Source organism: Limulus polyphemus, unplaced genomic scaffold (genome assembly GCF_000517525.1).
Source record: "Limulus polyphemus unplaced genomic scaffold, Limulus_polyphemus-2.1.2 Scaffold1357, whole genome shotgun sequence".
Taxonomy (NCBI): domain Eukaryota; kingdom Metazoa; phylum Arthropoda; class Merostomata; order Xiphosura; family Limulidae; genus Limulus; species Limulus polyphemus.
In genome coordinates this window covers 22,826-45,187 of record NW_013666967.1, presented here as the reverse complement: position 1 = coordinate 45,187, position 22,362 = coordinate 22,826, and the positions used below count along the sequence as shown (strand labels likewise).

General features: G+C 34.2%; 1 protein-coding gene across 1 annotated transcript in view; it reads left to right on the top strand.

The window, feature by feature from the left end:
• Nucleotides 1-22,362, top strand: part of LOC106463240 (transcription factor RFX3-like) — a gene marked incomplete at its 3' end in the record, with an annotated part of 56,742 nt that overhangs the window by 12,031 nt on the left and 22,349 nt on the right. Inside the window, exons 2-6 of the mRNA XM_022390685.1 lie at nucleotides 10,548-10,682; nucleotides 13,849-14,047; nucleotides 14,446-14,554; nucleotides 16,085-16,190; nucleotides 21,708-21,854. Of these exons, the coding sequence (XP_022246393.1) occupies nucleotides 10,566-10,682; nucleotides 13,849-14,047; nucleotides 14,446-14,554; nucleotides 16,085-16,190; nucleotides 21,708-21,854 (678 nt within the window). The remainder of the gene's footprint in view (nucleotides 1-10,547; nucleotides 10,683-13,848; nucleotides 14,048-14,445; nucleotides 14,555-16,084; nucleotides 16,191-21,707; nucleotides 21,855-22,362) is intronic.

The window sequence follows — 22,362 nt, the reverse complement described above, 5'->3', positions numbered from 1 at the left end:
AATAGCAAAATAATAGTTATCTTCTTCATAAAAAAATTGATAATCTACAACAAAAAATACTTTTAATTTCTCTATTTCAAAGCTCAATATTATTGTGTTCATTACCCCCCAGCAGCTCTGAAGTCTCTCAATATAAGATGTTTTTAAATTTAAACTGTAACTCCTAACCTAATATGATGTGACATTTCTGTCATTTTATTTTTGGACGTTAATTTAATATTATTTCATAGGACAAGTAATACGTGCTCTATATTTGTGTGATACACCTGTAGCAAATAATGCTGAATAATCTGAAAAAATATTAAACAGAAATTAATATAACATTTTAAAGCTGTGTATATGTATACAGAAACATTTACTTAAGTCAGCATTTTGAAGTTTTGTCATTAGTAACATAATATTTTGCAGGGTTCATCTACTGATAACAATCAACTGTACCACTACAACATGTATAGTATTTTAAAGTACACATACATATATATATATATATATACTATTACTATTTTTATACATCGTAAAGCAAGATTTCGTATTAGTTTTTTATTGAAGTCAATATTTGAATGTTTGTGTTCTGTCACAAACATTTTCAGTGATGTTGCATACATGCACTCATGTAAAGATGAAACTATGCGGTATTGTGTACAAATGAAAATAAATATGTAAGTATTTAGAGGTTTGTACAGTGATGTGACAGTTCATAATCTTTTCTGAGTCAAGAAATTTAAGGGACTTTTATTAGGGAGGGCTGGATGTTTAGTATAGGTTATTGATTTATTTGAGATTGTAGCAGTCACATTAAGAAACTTCTGACACAGCAAATAACTGTAACTCGATCACTAACAGTATGTGTCCAAGTTGTTATTTAATTACCAGTTGAGTTTTGTGTACTTATTTTTTAATTTAACAATGTCAGCAAGATACGTATATATCAATGAAATGTAGATATTTAAATCTGAAGAGACAAAAGTGGAAGTTTACTAAAGATACAGGCTAATTAAGTAATAATGTTGGATTTTAATTAAACGGAAATGAATTATTAAAGACTGATGATGAGTAAAAGAGAAAGCTTTTTGATTACTGAGAGATAAAATTCATTTTGGGAAAGTTACACGTGTACAAGCATAGTATCTTAAGAACATTTCAATAGATGGCGCTACTAGACAGTTATTACAAAAATCCTGTATAATTTATTGGGGAAATTTTGAAAACTTGAAATTTAAAAACCATGTTTATATCTCCAAATAATAATCATTAATAATTCCAAGTTGAAATTAAACTAACATCAGGATAGGTACAAAATAAGTATTTATATATATATATTGGTAAATGTTGGGAGACCCACACAACCATTATTCTTGATAATTGGTAAAAGTGTATAAAAACGTATGCAGAAAATATTTATAAAAAAAAGGGGACAGAGGTGGAGCTCAAATGTGACCTTGAAATAATATATGCTTATCATGTGACAACATTATAAGTTGCTGTTAAAAATTTGAGTTTGAGAGGAGAGCTCTTTCATTTATTTGTAAGATCGTCACAACTACCTAATTTAGCTCTTGAAGAAAAATAATATCGAACAATGCACGTTACTAAAGTATTGCTGTCTGTCATGTCTAATTCACCTGTCTTCTGTTGTAATCTTAAAATAAAATAAAATTTACTATATTCCCAAGTCATCTTTTAGCACCACCTATGGTAATTTGTTTCATGTTGTTTTTTATCGTTAAATTTGTTCAAAATATGTTTTCATATATCTATACCCACCAACAAAGCCATAGGCTGTTTCTCCTATCATCTACACCAAGTTGTTATGTGGCTCTCTTACCACCTATACTTATACATCCAAATTTATTTTGTGCCAGTCATATGCTTAAATCAAAACTATGAAGTAAATTGAAAATTAATAAAGCCAATTTGATATAACAATAACCAATGATAAAGGCCTCTGTGTTTCAGATTTAATAAATCCCCACTTCTTGATCATATTTTTATGTTTATATATGTATACAGGTATATATATGTGTGTGTATAGAACAAGAGGTACAGTTAAGTGAAAGTTTATATGAAAAGGAAAGAAAATATTCAAAACCTCTGATGATAAACAATTATGAAGTTAGGCCTATGTGCAATCTTGTACATAATGCCATTCAGTTACCAACATCGCGTGTTAATCTTCATTGCTGACATTACAACAGTTTGTGGTCGAGAAAATACCAGATACATTATACAGGGATATTGAAACATTTTTTGGATATGCATTTAAGATACTGTAGAAATGAAATTTGCAAATTATATGTTTGGAAAAAGTATTTTTATTTTTCACAGAAGCATCACCTTGCATTCTGACTTGTCAGAGTCTGAGTCAGACTAGCATCAATTTTTCTGTTACAATAGGCTTGTATTGTCGACTAAAAGCTTGCCTCATCTCATGGACGTACACTTTGTAAATTCAGAATTATAGTCAACATTACTTTTAGAATAACCCCCCACACACATATTCAGTTAAAGCATGAAACCCATAAAAATATATATTGTAATATTTGTTATGTCATTCTATTGTTGCACTTCTTTAATTTTGTGTGACGTTTGAAATATTTTTTACCTTTAATTTAACAATTACACACACACACATATATATATATATATAGATAGATACATTTTAAGAATGGTGTGTCAGATCTTTACCTTAATATTAAATTATTGTTCGATATCACAGTAAGGTGTAACATACTAATTATAAGTAAAGTTTTGGGATGAAACATGCCTACTAACCCTAAAAGTTACATCAGCTGGAGTCCTTTAAATTGCGAATTTTTAGAATTGTTTTTAGTAGAAAGAAAGCATCATTATTGCTGCTTTAATTTGAAATTACATGTTTATAAATGTAAGTTTATAGGTAAAAATTTAACTACCATTGTAATATTTCTGAATAAGTTAGTCCTAGTGGAATGAAATATCTTAATTTTTTAAGTGTGTGCCATTGTATTTTATTTGTTTTTCCTTTCTTTTATCTTGTGGTGTGAAGGAGTGAATTTCAGCTATAGTTTTTTAATGTGCAGTGTATTTTGAATGAAAAAAAGTTATATTTTTCGGAGAAAACGGTTTGTACCACTGAAACACATCTTATGTTTAGATGATCATCTGATGTAGTACATTTATAAATATGCAATAATTTTTTATATTAATAATATGTATATCTTAAGTCCTAGTTAAGATGTATAAAACACATGTACAAATTTACCAGTCATCATTACTGGATTTACTACACTAATTCTGTTGGCATTACAACGATAACAACAAAATGTGATTGGCTATCAATACATTTTCACTTTGTTGTTTTACGAGACTGCTATTTCACATCATACAAAAGGAGAAACCTACCAAGTGCATGGTTGGGTATATTGTGGTGTTCCTCATTAACTTTCAGATCCTGTGTTGTAGCCTTCCACATGGAAACCTTATATACTGCCTTTCTTTCTTCTTGCATGCTCCAGATTGAAGTCCCAAAACAAGTAAACATGACAATGATGATGTCATCTGGGAACAAAGAACCATTTGGTCTTGTAAACCTCACCTTACACATTCACCATATTTTGTAGAGAAACTTCACATACATTTTGTAAATACAAATATTTGTTAAATTAGAATGACTCATTCTAGTTTTTGAGAACAATGGTGTACCTACTGACCTACCAAGCAATAAACTCTTTCTCCAGTTCATTGCACATATTCTACTCCCAACTCACCACATTAATTATCAGGTTCGATTCACCATCTTACAACTGCAGATGCAAGTATCTTATACACATCATACTTCTCTCACTATCATAAGCTTTAGTAATCACATCTCGTATCCCACTCAACATTATATATCTTTTGTTACTCTATACATCTTTCACCTTTTCATAATATTAACTTACTAATGTACATCACAATATAGAGTGTCTTAAAAGTCTGGAACCGAAATCACTTTTCAAGGAATTTTTACAGAGTGTGTTCCACATTCTGTCCTTGTAATTTGAAACAAGTTTGGATTAACTTGACCTTCTCATGCTTTGACAGCACCATAATCAGTCACATATCTGAAAATTAAGAAAAGCTGCTAATCACCTATGGTTCCAGATTTTGTGACACCCTGTAGAATCATCACAGAAGGCTTAGCTTGAAGGTGAACGTCAGTCGTAAGTTTATGTGATATTTTAAAGTACATTTGTTGAAGAAATGGACAAGCACTTGTATTTATATATGTCCTTTGGCCGTGCATGGGGCCAGATGAAGTACTTAGGCTTCAACCTCGAAGCAGACAATTCTCCAATTTACTTGTTACAACACAGATGACAGAACTTTACACCAAACTAACAAGAAAGATGATACAATTTCATTGAAAAATTTTCTCACCAGAAATAACTCACTGAAATTTGTAATTTTTTTACTTCGTAATCATCTACTTTTTGTTGGTCATTCGAGGACTTGGATAGTTTATATGTACCAAAGCAATGAACAAGTTGTGTGGTTAAGACACAAAGCCCTTATCTGGTATTAATTACTCTTTCAGAGTTATTGTATTCGAAGATACACAATGCCATGTATACCAGAAGACGCTTCTTAATTTTTCTATCTAAAATATCAACTGTTCATAATAATTTACATTTACGATCAGTTTTTCACTTTCACTGATGTGAAGTTGGAAATTAAGTAGTTAGACCCTGAAATCTATAACTTCTGAAGTTCTTTGCTAGATGTTTAACATCAAGTTTGTGTGGATTTGGCCCGGCATGGCCAGGTGGTTAAGGTGCTCGACTCGTAATCTGAGGGTCATGGGTTCGAATCCTCGTCCTACCAAACATGTTCGCCCTTTCAGCCATGGGGGCATAATAATGTGATGGTCAATCCCACTATTCGTTGGTAAAAGAGTAGCCCAAGAGTTGGCGGTGGGTGGTGATGACTAGCTGCCTTCCCTCTAGTCTTACACTGCCAAATTAGGGACAGCTAGTGCAGATAGCCTTTGTGTAGCTTTGCGCAAAATTAAAAAACAAACAAACAAACAATCGTATGGATTTTAATGAGTTGTTTGTCAAATTTTGTACAAAGCTACACAAGAGCTATCTGCACTAGCCATCCCTAATTTAAAAGTAATAGACTTTAGAGAAGGCAGCTAGTCAACACTACTAACTGCCAAATCTTGGGGCTATTCTTTTACCAACAAAAGTGGGATTGATCATCACATTATAACACCTTCATGGTTGAAAGGGCAAACATGTTTGGTGATGGAACTCAAATTGCAACGTGCAGATTGTGAGTTAAGTACCCTAACCACAAAGCCAGCCTAGGTCAGATTTTTCTGTTTTTAATGAATCAGGTATTATGTAATATATATGCCTTCTTCTATAGTTGTTTCTTCAAGAGACTTCCTGACTCTTTCTAATTATCACTTTAAGTTATCTGTCTAATAGTTTCTTTAAAGTGATGATATTGAGTTTCTTGACTCTGTACATGAGCAAATTGTTAGACTGAGCGTTTTATTATTTCATGTTCAACTCTGTAAATATTCTGGTAATCTGGACATATATAGAATTTTCAAAATTTATTTATTTTTAATTTTCATGCTGCAGCTTTTGAAACATTAACCACATTGATATCCTGAGTCTTCCAGAAGGGGATGACCTTGGTACTTAGCTTCTTAAACAGTCATTAGACTATTTTTAAAGATGTATTTGCTTGCAGAAAACATAATAGATGTAGTATTTTGTTTACTTGCCAAGTGCAAGTTTAATTCTATCTTAGGTTTTGGTTTGGTTTGTTATGAATTTCGCGCAAAACTACACGAGGGCTATCTGCGTTAGGCGTCCCAAATTTAGCAGTGTAAGAAATCTTCCCTTTATTTTTCAACAAAGAATGCTCCTAATATTTGTTTCGAATTATTGTTTCTTAGTACTTATATGGTTGAAGAGTATAACCTTGAAAAATAAACTCGTTTCTTCTAAATATTTCGGGTTAATACTAGGGGGAGCGTATCTCATCATAGTAGTCGATACGATACGTACCTATGTATACAGATACAGAAGTTTTACCATCGGTTTGTTACAAAGTTTGTCAGCCTTATCTGTAATTTATTATCTATATTACTAACATTGTTTTATTTAAGTACTTCACAATTTATAGGGCTTTTCCAAATTCTCAGGTTTGATCAAGTAAATGGCAGCTGGCAAGAGAAGTAAAATTGTTTGTTTTGAATTTCGCGCAAAGCTACACGAGGGCTATCTGCGCTAGCCGTCCCTAATTTAGTAGTGTAAGACTAGAGGGAAGGCAGCTAGTCATCAGCCAACTCTTGGGCTACTCTTTTACCAACATTATAATGCCCCTACGGCTGAAAGGGCGAGTATGTTTGGTGGGACGGGGATTCGAACCCGCGACCCTCAGATTGTGAGTCGAGTACCCTAACCACCTGGCCATGCCGGGCCGAGAAGTAAAATATAGTTAACATCTATTTTGTTATTGTTAATTTTTGTTATGTTACTTTATACGTAATGTTTTTGATAAAAGAAATGATGACAACATGTAGTACTCGATACCCATCTTCCTTTCTCGAATCATTAATTTTTGGCAAAAATAATTTATTAGAAATTCTGATTTTTTCTGTACAAAAGACTTATGATGTCTACTGAAAGCTTGCCAAATTTCGTGATATATCGTATCAGACGATGTATCTATACAATCGTATCGTATCTCTGTATCTCCACACCTTTAGTTAATATGTAATCAGAGAAACTTGTTCCTGTGGAGAATGAATGCTGTATTATCGATGCTGCATTGTTGTAACCATGGTTATAAAAACTTGAACCGTTGCTATGTTACTGAAAACAGAGCTTTCGTAAGATATTGTCTTTGAGACGTGTTATCTTGGGGGAATAGTTCCAAGTTATCAGCAATGCTGTGTTATACGTTGTAATTGTCTATATAGATACCTGAACCGTTACTATGCAACCACAAGTATTGCTATTGTTCCCAGCCTTTGAAGATTTTCGTTCGCATTCGAAAATTATGTTCTGCGGGGGAAAAAAAAGAAAAAGTAATGTATAATACTACTATTTTAGCTTAGCCAGCAGTATATATTAATTTAGTATACGATGAATACTTTTTGTTTAGTATAATTGTTTTAACACTCACCCTCACAAGCGCGTCGCCAACAGTTCAAAGATGGGAAGATAAATGAGAAGGCTAAACTATCAGTGTATATATAACAGTTGGAAACTCAAAAGTACATGTTATGTCAAATTTTGTATTGAAATTAACTCTGCCAACACATGGAAATATGAACACAGGCAGTAGTGTATGCCTGTTTACTGGTATCGACGAAAAATGTTTATAGCACACAAACCAAGTATGTTTGTGTGAACGTGACTCTCAGTTTTAAAAAAAAAATCAGGTTATGTCGTTTCTATGGAAACTGTTACCGGGCAACATATGGTAAACCAAAGCAAACGGGTCACGGCTCTCAGCTGAACGTAATAACCGATCACTTACGTGTATTCAGTGATACTTATTAATGTATGAAGTACTATATATATATAGTGTAAAGTTTTTTACGGTTCCGTTTTGAGTGAAGTTATGTGTAGTTTAATTTTAATTCGTTTTCCTAATAAACGTATACGACTCCGACAAAAGTTGTTTATCCGGAAAACAAAATAGTAAATTCGAAATATTTTATTTTCTTCTGAAAATAGTCAGTTTTTCTCCTTTTAATTCATAATTTTAAATACAGTCACTTCATGTGATAACTTTAGGGGTTTTTCGACGTTACGTCATATGTTAATTAATGGTAAATAATTAAAATGCTGAAAATATTCATTGCTGTTTAATAGTGTCATTCCAAAAAAAAAAGATAAATAATAAAACAGCTTCCCATATCGATTCAACCGACCGCATTCCTATGGTAAATAATCCTGAGTTTCCGATTTAGTTGTACTTCTCATGTGATGAATTTTCTAACAACACCTCGTCGGGGTCCGTGACTTAAGATCGCTCTAAAAACGAGGTAGCTTTGCAGACGATTTCACTATAAAATACTAAATCACCAGTTTGTTTAGCACATTAATTCGGTATCCATAACATGTTTTCACTATTTGTATGGTATCTTTCTACTCTTTGATTGATGACTTTGACTTGATACATATTTTAAATTACTATAACCTAAGTAAAGCAACTTTAATTTATGTTGTTAAACTTCTAATTTAAAGCTATTTATTAATTGGCGCGGCATGGCCAGGTGGTTAGGGCGCCTGACTCGTGTATACCTAACATTGTCTTGCATTAAACCGACTATTAATGTTGATAAAGCTATACCTACCTATTAGTTCAAATGATGGTCAACGTTTCAACTGTAGTCTTATTCAAAAAATGAACATATTTATCTATTCTAAAAGTGGTAAGAGAGTAGCCCAAGAGTTGGCGGTGGGTGGTGATGACTAGCTGCCTTCCCTCTAGTCTTACACTGCTAAATTAGGGACGGCTAGCGCAGATAGCCCTCGTGTAGCTTTGCGCGAAATTCAAAAAACAAACAATTGCACCCTACGTCTTCATCCACATTCTTTTTTTCTTTTTTTTTAGTTCTTTGTATACTATTCCGAATCAGAAGCGTATGAAATTAGCATTTTAGATATATCTTTCGGTTGTTTTTTTTGCTCACTGATTTCACCAGTTCAAAGAGATTTGTTTAGCCCAGTGGTTCCCAACCTTTGCTCCACCAAGGACCCCTTTTATTATCCTTCCCCCCCCCTCACGGACTTCATGTTTTTGAAAGATTCCGCCTACCCAACAAACTGTTTTTATTAACTCGTTATCCCACTTTTCACTATCAAATAAAATATATATATATAACTGAGTGTGCAATTAAAAAGAACATCAGTATTAAAAACTCGTTTAATGAGATGGTATTACCTACGCTGAACCCAGGTTGGGAACCACTGGTTTAGCCCGTAGCTTTCAAGCCGATTAACGTTTCTTACCCCTGGTGGAGGACTGCTTATCAGTACGAAGGCTAAGGAATAAGAATATTTTTCTCTCTTTAAACGAAACCGATCATGCCATATAAACTATTCGTACATATTTTCTACTTGAATCTAAAAGAAACAAACTTAAGCACGTGATCCACTTTTTGTAAGCCTGAAAAGCCTTATTGCGCATCCACTTTGGCGCCTTACAATACTGTGACAAGTTTCTTTTTTTTCTGTATGAAAATAGTACTTTAGACATACTTTTAGTTGTCACAGTTCCATTTCAGTTGATGAGTTCTGGCGCTTCTGCTGGCAGTAAGTAGTCTGAGCTTACATGAAAATTAAAATATGTATATTTTTCTATTCAGTGCTTTGATAATATTGTTATTGGCTGAGTTGTAATGTAAAAAATCACTGAAACGCTTTGGACAAACATCAGTGCCCACTTGTTAAATGCAAGCTAAATGATATGAAAATGAGGCAGAACAGATTAATACAGCCTATAATGTACTAAAGTACTAAATATCCAGTGAAGTTTCAAACTCAAACTAGAGAGGGCGCTCATTGTCTTACATAGTAGTACAATGGTAGAAGTTATTTTATTTTATTCAGAGATAATGAAATACGCGACCTTTGATTCACTCTCATTAAAGCCTAATGTTTTGTTTCCAGACAGTAACGTAGCTTTTCTATCAAACGTGGTCAGAATTCGTAAAATATATTTCTGGAAAAGATGAAATACAGCAATACATAAAGCCGGATATTCAGCGGAGGGACATTACACGATTTTTGACTAACTTTATTCACGTGTCTGAAGTACAAAGAATTTCATTCAATCACTAATATATTCACAGAATTGTTCGCACCGCTGTAGAAGTAGTAAAAGGAATGCAAATAAAAAATGTTTGATTCGCTAGTTATTCCATGACTTCTATCTGGCGAGTTTAAGTCATATTTTGTGGCAGTTTTACTTTCCGTGTAGTTTAATGATTATTGAGAGCACAGGGATCGAAATCCGTCTTTAAACAGCGGCGGAAGCGTTATAATATGACGACCAAATCCCACTGTTCGTTGGTAAAGAGTAGTCCACGAACTTCGAAATTAGGACGGTTAGCGCAAATAGCCCTTGGGTAGCTTTCGTAGCACAAGGACTTTATAATGCTTCTATACTAACATGAAGTGCATGAATTGTGAAATACACACACACACACACATATATAAGCATTTATACGAAGTGGTAAAAACTGTAATACGTAGTTTACAATTATTTATCATGTATCCATGCACAGTTGAAAAGTGAGTTGCCATAGCAACGCAGTGTATTCAAAGTTGTTCTTCCCGTGTTGTGTTTACTTTCCACTCCCCAGATTTATATATATATATGTATATTATTTGATTTAAGTTAAATATTTCATGTTGTCCAACAGTTATCAACAGGAAAACATCTGTGTTTAATAAATTGTTCAGTTTAACACTACATGCCCGAACTCTCGGAACTGCGTTCAAAGATAGCGGTGTTTAACATCCTATTCATGATAATGTTTCGCCCCACAGCGTTTGGCTGTCGTCGTCATGACAACGCAGAGCTTCGTATCAGACATGCGAGTTCTAACTTCAAGCCGGGTGCAAGTTAACGCACCAACAAGTCAACACCAGTCGCAGGCATCCAGTCAGTCAAGTCAAGCCCAGGTAAAATGTATTTTGATATTATTTTGTTGAAAGCATATACTTTTATAAACAAATTCAAGGAAAAAAATGTTGTTATAAATAAAAAAAATGTTCCGTTCAATCATTCGTTCATTTTTTTTAGTATTTTGAAGCTAAGTTGGAGGATTTTTTATGCATATGTTTTATTTTACTTTACGATATTAAAAGTGAAGTTGCTAAAGTTAGAAATAAGTTATTTTATAATCTTCCCTCAGGGGGTCAGTTGTAAGCTTAAAACGCTAAAATTCGACACAGTGTAAATACCCTTCCCCCCTATGGCGGGCACAGCACAGATAGCCCATCGTGTAACTTTGTGCCTTTCTACAAACAAGCAACCAAACGAAACAAAAAGCGTAAATATCTCATTCATTGTGATAGCGTGTTGTTCGTAGAACGTCTGTACTTTAGAATAAACAAATTAATCATCAGATCTATATAAGTATAAATAATATTCATATAAAAATATTATGCAAAGCATAGAGGACAGTGAAAGACCTTAGTGTATAAATCAAATGAAATTATGTCTGATGCTAGTAATAGTTAATATATAAAAATGATACATCCACCTTACGTTTAATTCTATGCTTATTATTACGCCTATAAACAAATTACCGTGTAAATCCAAAGATGTTTCGCAGTTAACGCGCGGACGCTATTTCTTTCATACATTACACGTTTTTTTAAAGTACTATATCGTCTTTGTAAGTAATATTTATGGAGTTGAATTTTCACGAACTGGATATACAAGTTTTTGTCCGGAATGCTGAGGGAAGACAATTTTAACGACCATTTTAAAATTTTCAGTGTACAGAGTTAGCAAATAAAACACCAAAGAGACATAAAACGTGAAGCGTTCATGTGCCTAGTTCAAATGTTATTTGTTTATTTTAGTACTAAAATAAACAATAAGCTATCTGTGCTCTGTCCACCGGTTCAGTATCGAACCCCCGATTTGATTAGTGTTGTAATACCACCGGCGGACACAACTTAAAGTATTTGTGAGCTTAGACAGAAGTTTGCTTGTTTGTAATTAAGCACAAAGCTACACAATAGGCCATCTGTGCTCCGCCCACCACGGGTATCGAAACCCGGATTCTAGCGTTGTAAGTCCGCAGACATTCCGCTGTGCCACTGGGGGGCTAGACAGAAAGAAGTACAGTTACATTTGATACAACGCTATCAGAACATTGATGATAAAAAGATATATATTTTTATTTTCTTTTTACATTTTAACTGATTTCAATAGAAGTTCGCGTAGTATATAATTTTTGTGGCATTTGAATTATTCAAAAGATCCCATTTTGTAGATTTTGTGCAAAATTACGATTTTCGTACACTATAGTTAATTAGATTAATAAGCTAAAGAGCATTTGTAAAACTGAACAACATATTTTATACGTGAACTAAGGAACGATGTTAGACTAACATACCACCTTTACCCCCCCGCTGGCTCAGCAGCAAGAGTGGGGACTTATAATAGGTTTTTTTATACTCACAGTGGGCACAGCAAAGATAACCCATTGTGGAGCTTTGCGCTTAACAACACACACAGAGCTTTTATATCGTCAGACTGTGAAGATAACTGTTAAAGAAAATTAACACTTGGAATAACACATTATATAAGAAAGACTACATAAACCTTCGACAGTCGGGCATAGTTGACAATGCAGAATATGAGATGCAAAGGTGTATTTGTGTGAAGTAAAAAATATTCTAGAGGATTCAGTAAGCGTGTATTACATATGTATTATAGAATACTTGTGAACCGGGCGTGGCCTAATTTTTGTATATCACGGACTATCCATTCGACAGTTTAAGTTGTCGTCTCGTTATCGTAAAAATATGCTCTGTACTTCGTGCCGTGGGTGCACTGTAATTGTGACGCTCAAGTTCCACCGTTCTGTCACATAAGAAAAGCTCAAAAATTGGCGGTGGGTGCTGTTTACAAGCTGCCTTTCCTCTAATATATCAGTTCACAAAAAGGGGGACACCATTGTGTAGCTTTACGCGAAAGTATGAAACAAACAAGAATATTTGTGTCTTATGTAACCATGGCAACATTTTTTGTGCACGAGAAACGATATTTCATTTGGGATTTGTAATTTTTTAATTGGCTCAGTAATATTACGCAGGCGTGTTGGGGAAGTTTATAATTTGGTTACGCTCTGTACATATTTTCCCTTTATAATAGTTTTCTAAGCAACCAATATTTTATGATATCTATTCGTAAAACATTATATGAATGTTTGCCATGTAACTTTTCATTTACAATAACTTATCCCTTTTCATCTTGTAGTTTACTTGCTGTTTCTTTAGTGTTCACCATGTGCACGAATCAACGTTAAATTAAATGAACATCCCAGTTTGTACCCATAGCAACAGCAATAAAGTTGTTGCCGTAGCGTTGCTAGGTGAAAAGAATGAATGCATGCTTGTTTCTAGTGTATACTTGATAACAAGGGATGGATTATTTGAGGTGATACTGAAAAACGTTCAGCAGAGCAGGTAACTATGTTTACAATCGCGGAATTATTAAATGAGAGGACAAAACGACATGTTCAAACCTCATGGAATCGTGTATTGTTCAACTAACCATTGCAAGCGAGTAGGTGCTGTTGGTTTATAAATTGTAGGCCTATTCAGGCTTAGTTACTAAATGAACGTTTAACTTCCCCGAAGAGTCGTAGTTTGAACAATAAAACATTGGCATGGATCCAGTAAAATATTCAGTTTCTCTAAATATTAATAATAAGTCAGATATGCACTAAACTATTGAAATTTGAAGCCAAAGACAGAATGTATGTACACTTATAATTCTAATACTAGTTTAGACTAGAGAGAATAGTGTGAACTTTGACATCTCCACAGTGACTTTATCTAGTTGTATAGTTAATAGTGTATTATGTATTGTAGAGGTTCTTTTATTTTGATAGTAAGTATATTCAAACGTATGATAAATAGTTAAAATGACTTAAAAGATGATTAATCCTATTTAATCCTATTTTTAGTCATTTTTAGCTAAGCTATCTTACACTCAACATAGCTTGAAAACCTAACTTGTTTTATACAACCATGAAGACCCATTGTGAATACTTAACAGGTAAAACCAAAATATTTGTAGTTAGTGAAACACAGAGGTTCTTGCCAGGTTTCAGGAACTCAAGTATCTAATCAACCATCAGTACCTGTGGACCAAAATCAGCAGCCATCAGAAGGCTCTAGAGCCACCATAACTGTAGCCGTTCCTGCCTCCGTTTCTGTGGTAGCTCCTACACAACAGCAGACTTCTAGTGTTGTAGTTCAAGCAAGCTCTACTGGCGGAACTCCACAGTTTATAGCTGTAGCTGGTGAGTTAAGCATTATTTGGTATAACAGTATAGGAACTGACAAAGTGAGTATTTTGTAAGTAAAATTAATATTATTAGAAGCTTCACATTGGTTTATTGCAAGGTAGATTAGGGCTATTTTTATATTGTCGCACATCTAAGTTGTATATATTCCTGAAGCACACTTATAAGCTTTAATAAAAACAAAATTAGATATGTTTTTAAGTGAAGAGACAGAATTTTTTTTTTAATAAACCTATGTTTAGATAAGTGACTGAATGTATTTTTATTATCTCTATATTTTAAGTATTTTTATTTCAGTAATGCATATTTATTTGTTCTTTAGTAAACAGTTGAAGGAATTCACCTTATCCACATTTTCTGTTTTGTATTATAATTTTTTCAAGTCTCTCAATCAGATGGACAAACACAAGGTACTGTGGCTCTTCAGGCTACACAGCCCACATTTGTGCAGTATGTAGATGGAGGAGGTGATCCTGGAATGTTTGGAGGAACAAATACATCAATGTATGTATTTTTAACAATCTTTTGTTCTAACACAAAAGACATGTTTTTTCTTGTATGTAAGGTTAATTCATACATGACAGAGCTTTTGAGATACAACTACTTTATAACTGAAGTTATAATTCTAAGAAACAAAGAAGAACACGTTACAATATGTTAACCTTACTACATCGTATCAAGTGCTGGTGAGACCTTTTGCCCAGTGCCAGAGCTCATCAGGCTGGTTAGGATGACAGACGTAGTAATGGTCTAAGCTCTCTATATATATTCTATACTTTCATGAACAATGACTGTTATGGTATGAATCAGATTGAGTATGTGAATTGTAATTAGCATCAATTTTGTTTAAGTAACTTACTAATCTGATTTTCATGGTCAGAATTAATAACACAACATTATTTATTTTTAATTTTAACACCAGTTATTTATTTATTTATAATTATTATTATTTTAATGAACTTGAAGTTTAAAAATATGTCTTTCACTTGTTTTTCGTTTAGGATTTTTTTTGTGTAAGGCATTTTAATGCTTATTTTTTATTGTTATCATTGATTTTTAATTAAAAAATTGTATATTTCAAGTCAATGATTCTATTTATTTATTTAAAACACTAATTCTTGATTCAGTGAAATTGAAAAATGGGTGTTGTTCAAACTGCACCAAAGTTAATAGATTTCATCATTATACTTTGACTTGGATTATTATGAGTTAGTTTCATGAAAAGTACTGTTCAGTTAACAAGGATTGTGATGTGTATGCTGCTTTTAAAATAAAGCTTGCAGGATTTTTGGAGACCTTGCTTACTTTTTATGCAGTTTGCTACTTGAGGCAATATCATAAATGACTTTTATTTCACACAATTTACTTTACACAATTTTGAATGGCACACTTCACACAGTTTTAATGAGGCCTTGGTTTTGCTTGTGAAAATAATGGTCTTTGTCAAACTTTCGTTCAACGTTTATTCTAATCTGTGCATAACACATAGTGCTTTTTATTACTGATTATTGATAATAGTAGCTTAAACGTTGTGTTTGGCTAAACAATTAACATTGCTACAAGTGCTACTACATTAAGAAATGCAACGTTTTCAAAATACACGAGGTGGTTCTCATTACGAATGAATGTTCAAGCAGCCATCACTAATCAAAACAGTGAAAATACAGCCATGTTTTCTGTTTGCTAACTTACTTACATACTAAATATAAACTTATTGTTTACCAGTTGTAAAAGCATTCAGGGTCGACATTTTTTTGGATAAGGTAATGAACCGCACCTGTGTTTTGTTTGTTTGTTTGGTTTGTTCCTATAAGCTATTGAGTTTCAAGTGTATTTTCCTGTGATTTCTCTTAGCACCAAGTAAATTATGATACGGTTATTTATTTGAAGGCATTAAAGTTTGTCTTTTTTCTTAAAACCAAATTAGTTTGAATGTGTAAATTGTTACGTTTACATTGAAACTGTTCATATTTTAATTTAACCAATTGTGGACATTAGTGTTGTTTGTACTGAGAAGATGTTTCTATTGTACAGGACAGGATATCCAGTGTACAGTGTTACTGATTCATCAACCATGTACAGCCCCGCTACAGCAGCAGCAGCTTATTATAATACTGGAACTGTTGTTACATATTCTCAGGTATTAACAAATTTACCAGTGTTTAGATTTGTCTCATAGATAGTCATATGATGCTAACGAGGCTCAAGTCATCCTATTGTACTTGGTTTTTAAACAATAAACTCACTACTTGTCATTACAAAACATGTGGGAATCACTTAAACAGTGTTTAGATTTGTCTCATAGATAGTCATATGATGCTAACGAGGCTCAAGTCATCCTATTGTACTTGGTTTTTAAACAATAAACTCACTACTTGTTGTTACAAAACATGTGGGAATCACTTAAACAATTTTTTCGTTTTGTTTTGTATTATATTATTATATTAATTTTGTATGATTCTACTTTTTAAGCCGAGGAAACTGATTTGTAGAAAAACGTAAAGGATTAACAAGGGGAGATGCTAGCTCGAAACGTCATCCTTCTTTTAATAAAAAAATATAAAAAAAACAAACTTGGCGATTGTTCAACTAAACCAGTATTTGCCAACTGTATAGACAGTTCCTTAAAGAATTCAGTTATTAACTTTTAAGTATTACAACACTCTAATGGGCTTGAGGTGTAAAATAGGAACATCCAGACATTTTCAGTATATTTGTAATATTTGTGGAACACTTGAACCTTGTTGGTTGAAACTAGGCTTTAGATGAGCTATTAACACATATTTCCTTTATCATGAGTTGTTTCTCTATTCTCATATGGTACATTATCTCTTCTCATATATATATATAGACAGGTAGAGTGCATCAGAAAAAAAGGTGTGTGATGTACAAATACTGCAGGAGACACATAAGGGTAAGATGAAGGTGGGAAAATTGGGCCTGGGATAAACAGATAGGATTGTCAGGATCAGCCCCCACCCTCCCACCCATACTGGCAGTAGTGATTATAACTGCTGAGAATGAAGAAAGGGGTAATCTGCCTGATGGTAAGCCAAAGCAAACTGATCTGTGGCCCAAGGAGGGTGAGACATGCTAGCACCAGCTTGCAACTGAGAAACAAAATGTTCAGCATGAACCCCGATATCAGGAAAATAATGGAAAACAAAATACTGAGAAGAAGTAATAGAATTATAAGAAATTTAGGAACTGGATAAAATAAAACAGATCTGAGAAATCATGTCTAAAAAAGCTGAATTAGGCCTAACAGATTCTGCAGGAGAGACATGGGAAAGCACAGCATAATCAGGAGGAAGAAAACGACTGTGAAAATCTTTGTTCAGCAGGTTCAGGAAGAAGTCGAGCACTATCAGGAGAAGTAGGTCGGTTCTGATAATGTTCAATCTCCTGATGAATTAACGCTGAAAATTTATCAGTCAAGTTCCCCTGACCTGAAACCTGTGTAATTGTGTTGATAGCAGGTTGTAGAATCTCCAAAATGGTAACATTAACGTCGGTATTCGTCATAAAATGATGAAAATATTCAAATAAAAAAGAAGAACCAAGGTAAATTATCACTGAAAACTGTAAAAAATAAACCAGTAATAAAAGATATAAATGAACTTTTCACTTCATATAATAATATTAAAGACAAAAATGCTTGATGAGAGCACAATCAAAACATGTCTTGACTATAGCACTGCCTAAAAATATGTGGTAGTTTGATAGAATCAAATAGAGGGAGTCACATGCTTCAGGAGGGTGTCACACTCCTATTGGTGGAGGGTTGTCACATGATGATTTGCATGCAAGATGCAGTTCAGCCACGATAATTGTGAGGTATGTGGGAGTGTAAGGCTTGTGGCATGCAAAAAAGATTTTTGCATATAGAAGGCAGCACTGAACAAAAATATATATATATCCTGAGGGATTTTTGGGGGGATACCTTCTCTTTCCTTGCCTGTATGTTAGTGCAATTGTCCTCCTTGGCTCTGTCTCTTCCCATGTGGATTCTTTGCTGTTAGGATCTTCTGCAGAGGGATGCTATCTTGTCCCAATTTTGTTTACTGTCCACTTACCTTCTGGACTTATGGATGACTCCTTTTCTCCAGTGGTCCATTTTGGGGAATATTGCAGAAACTTTGGAATAACGTGTAATTTGTGAGGCAACATTCGACCCTTTTGTCTTTGGTTGCTCATTTGTATCCCCCTGAGCCCTTGCAATCCCATGTTCCTGTTCCATGTTAGACACCATCTTGTCCTTTACCTGTTCCTCCCACTAGGGGGTTCCACGATTCATTATGTTTATTGACACAGATCTCCTCATCGCCAGCAGTACCTGTGACTTTACTGTGGCTTCTGGTCCAGTGGGAGCTTGTTTGACAGATTTTGTTCTCTTCTGGTAGGAATTCACTACCAATCATTGGGTTCTTAAAGTCTTTTTGGGTCTCCAGTTCCTTATCCACAAGCCTTAGCTGTTGATGTGCTCAGCCTGTATTGAACTGACCTATATTTTTATGTTTATCTTCCAATCTGTCTTCTCCACTGGGTGATTTGATCATCCATGCCACTTCGTGTTAGGTTCTTCTGATTGCTCCTTACTGGCTGGCACATCCCTGGTTTCCTCGACTACTTCAATTCCATATTCACCATCCATTGCCTTTTCCTCTCAATCCATCCCTTCATCCTGCTCTTTCTATCCTCCATTTTCACACCTGGCATTTATCAGATCTTTGGTAAGGATATCCAGATTGTCTTGGCGAGTCTTTTTTTTTTAGCTCATTCCATTTGCCCTTAATCATTGGCAGTTTATCAGTGTAAATGGATGTCTTCCACCATTGGTCTCTGAGTCAGAGTTTTTCCCCTTCTCCACCCATCGTTCCTATTATTACAGATTTCATCACTTCAATCATAAAACTTTGGTCTCATCCAATGTTGGATATTGAGCAGCTTTATCTCACACCTGTTTTTCCCGGTACCATTTTGTGTTTACCTCCACTACCCTCTCCCTTTTATTGCGTTCCTTCCGGACTTGTAGACTTCTTTGTTGAGTGGTTCTTATGAATTGGGATGTTAATGTGGTTCTTTACTGTCTTACTCTACTTCCATTTGAACCTTTGTCCTCCTCTTCTTTATTTCACTTGTCCTTACGACCTACTTCCTACTCCTGTTAGCCTGTGAACGTTGCCATCGATGTCTCGTGCACTCTGTACCATTCCACATATGTTATCCTTTACCTGGATCGATCCTTCCTTCCCAAGACTTTGGCAGCTCATGAAAGTAATTCTTCCTTCTCGCTGATTTCCCTTTTTTCCATCTCCCACTTTTATTCCTGATCTGATACGGATAGGCTTCTATGTCTCATATGTGCTGTTTGTTGTTACATTGCCCACACACGTTCCAGGGTTCTCACTCCCACATTTTCATCCCCTGGCAACATTCCTCTGTTTGTGATGTTTCTACTTCCAACATTTATTAATTGGGTTCAGCTTTTGATTCAGTTGGCTTATTCCTCCTTGTCTCCTTCTTCCCAAAATCTGTTCCAGGTGTTGTCACATAAGATCAGGCACCTTACCTTTTCCCTGATGTCTTATCTCCATCTGCCATTGGAGGAAATTCTTCAAGCGGGCATATCGACTAGAACTCATACATTCATCTCCTACTATCTGTATCAGGTGGCTGTTTCTATAGGAAAATTTTAACTTTTTGTTATTCTTATAATCCTAAAATGACTAAGGCTAAAATCAGTGTTATAAGATGGTGTACAGTGTCAAATGTATTTTCTTATTTTGACAGCTAGTGCTTGTTTAAATCTGTAGAGAGATGCTTAATAGTAAATCTCATGTGCAGAAGATTGAGAAAGTTATATTAAAACAATTTTAAATATGCACATCAACAAGTCAGATGACAGCCACAGCAATTATAAAGTTGCAGTGAAAAAAAAGAAGTTATCAGAACTACAATTTCACATTATTTTGTAAGTAGTGTGATGCGACCAAAAATTTATCACATTTGAGAAGGATGTGTAACACTTTCCAGCACAAGATATTCATACACTCAGATCATATGGTGTGTTCAGATCAGGGATTAAGAATTTCATACCCCTTCTACTTAATGGCACTGGAAAACAAAGGAATAAATAATTCACCTTGTGGAACCGGGACCATTTCGAAAGAGAGCTGCAACAAGTCATACCCCAGCCATAGTAAGCAAAGGGCAATATCTTGTAATAGGTGAGAATTCATGACTATGGGGGTCTGTGACAAAAACCATCTTGATGTTGTAGGCAACAGTGTGAAACGTAGTCAGTAAGGATCTCTGTCTGGAAAAGTGACACAAGTCATATCAATGTCATATCCAGGAAAGGAAGACCAACTATATAGAACTGTATGAGCAGTAGCCAGCTAAATGAAAATAGCAGTATGTGTTCCTTGATATCTTTGTCAAGTCTCATGCCATTTTCTACTGGTCATTATGTGTCAAATGTTTCCAGAAGTGGTACAAGTCATATCCTGAAATATTTTGAAGGGCTTCACGATTATTACTGAATTCTATGCAAGATAGGAATTAGGAGAGTGGATAGAAAGGTCAAGATGAACTTTGCTTGCTATAAGATCAATGTTCTGGACCCTTTGTAGCACACAGAAATAAGACCAACAGTGTATGGATCACCAATATGAGATTTCCATTCATACTTCCCTTTGAAATGTCACATATCTCAAGCAGCTAGAGAATGAAACAGGTATTTATGAAACAGTCAAGTGAACTATGGATTGCTATTTGATCAAACTGTTAAAACTGGTGTTGGGAAACCATTATCCATGTACTCTAGATAGATTATAGAAAGTAGTCAGTGAGGACTGGTGTGCTTTGGACATGACAGCTTTATAAATCCAGTTTTAATAGATCCTTTTGTAATGGAAATTATGCAGCTGGCCTATTGTCAAGATGCACTCTCTTCAGTTAGAGCATGGCCAAACATGGCAATATAGACTGTAAATGAACTGGTGAGGCTCCAAAGTAATTTTAATATAATGTACTCAGTTTCTGTATTTCATGCCATGATATCAACGTTTAATTTTATAAATAATCAATGAATGCTTAACTTTCAGTTCATTTTATTAAAATATAATCAATTGTTTCATTCTATTAACTGGAAAAGTTAGGGTAACAGAAAGTCTACTGATAGCTTACCTAAAACCTACTCTAAACCAACAAGCTTCAGGTGTTTCATTATAGCTACATAAAGCATGGACATAGATGATGTTATATTTGTCTTTGGTTCATGGACCCATTACTACTGAAGTTCAAATTGATATAAGAAGCAAAATTATTATTTTTCACTTCTATATCAAACATCACACTGAATTAAAAACTAGTATTCATACAAAGCAAAGTACTTTCATTCACCAATCCTAAACATATAATAATATAATACATTAGTATGGGTAAATAAAAACCATGATTCAGTGGTTACTTATTATCAATTCATAGAGCTTTAAAAAGAAGAGTATTAGCCCAATATTACATGTGTATTAAAAGAACCTCTTTGGATATAAGTATAAGATGTTTTAGATATTCTTAACTGAAATAGAGAGGATATATGTTTCAAAATTTTGCTCTTTTGAAATGATATGAAACTTGCTGGCTGATTATGCAGGTTGGAAGCACAGTTAGTGCCAATGCTGTTGGTATCCAGGGGCAACTTTTAGCCCATCAAGCAGGTGGCACCTACCTAGTTCAACATGCTGCTATCGACAGTGATGGAAATCCTCTTGCTCACACCACACGTGCCTCCCCAGCCACAGTAAGTTAACGTAGCTTTAAAATTGTCTGCCCTTTTCAGCCTGCATTTTATTGTAAGTTAGAAGGATTATTCCATCGTGGCTCTGGGACTCTGGTATTGTTTTCAAAGCTTGAGTTCGACAGAAGAAGTTATTGTATTGTAAGGTGAGAAATATGAATACAGAATCCGCATAAATTCAACAGCATCACCTTTTAATGTGCTGGTGTAATTTAGAAGCTGTATTACAAAAAAAATTGTCTACATTTATAGAATACATATTAATACAGAACTACCGTATATTTTTCGGTGTATAAGACGCACTTTTTTACCCCAAAATTTGATGTCAAAATCTGCTTGCATCCTATACACCGAAGGTATGAATAATATATATATACACACAAGCCATGTGTAAATATATTTAAATAGGCATACATAGTTTAGTTCAATTGAATGTGTTATTTATAACAATAGTAGTTTTTTTCTTTTAAAAACATAACTATTTATAATGCTCTCTAAATAATAAAAAAAT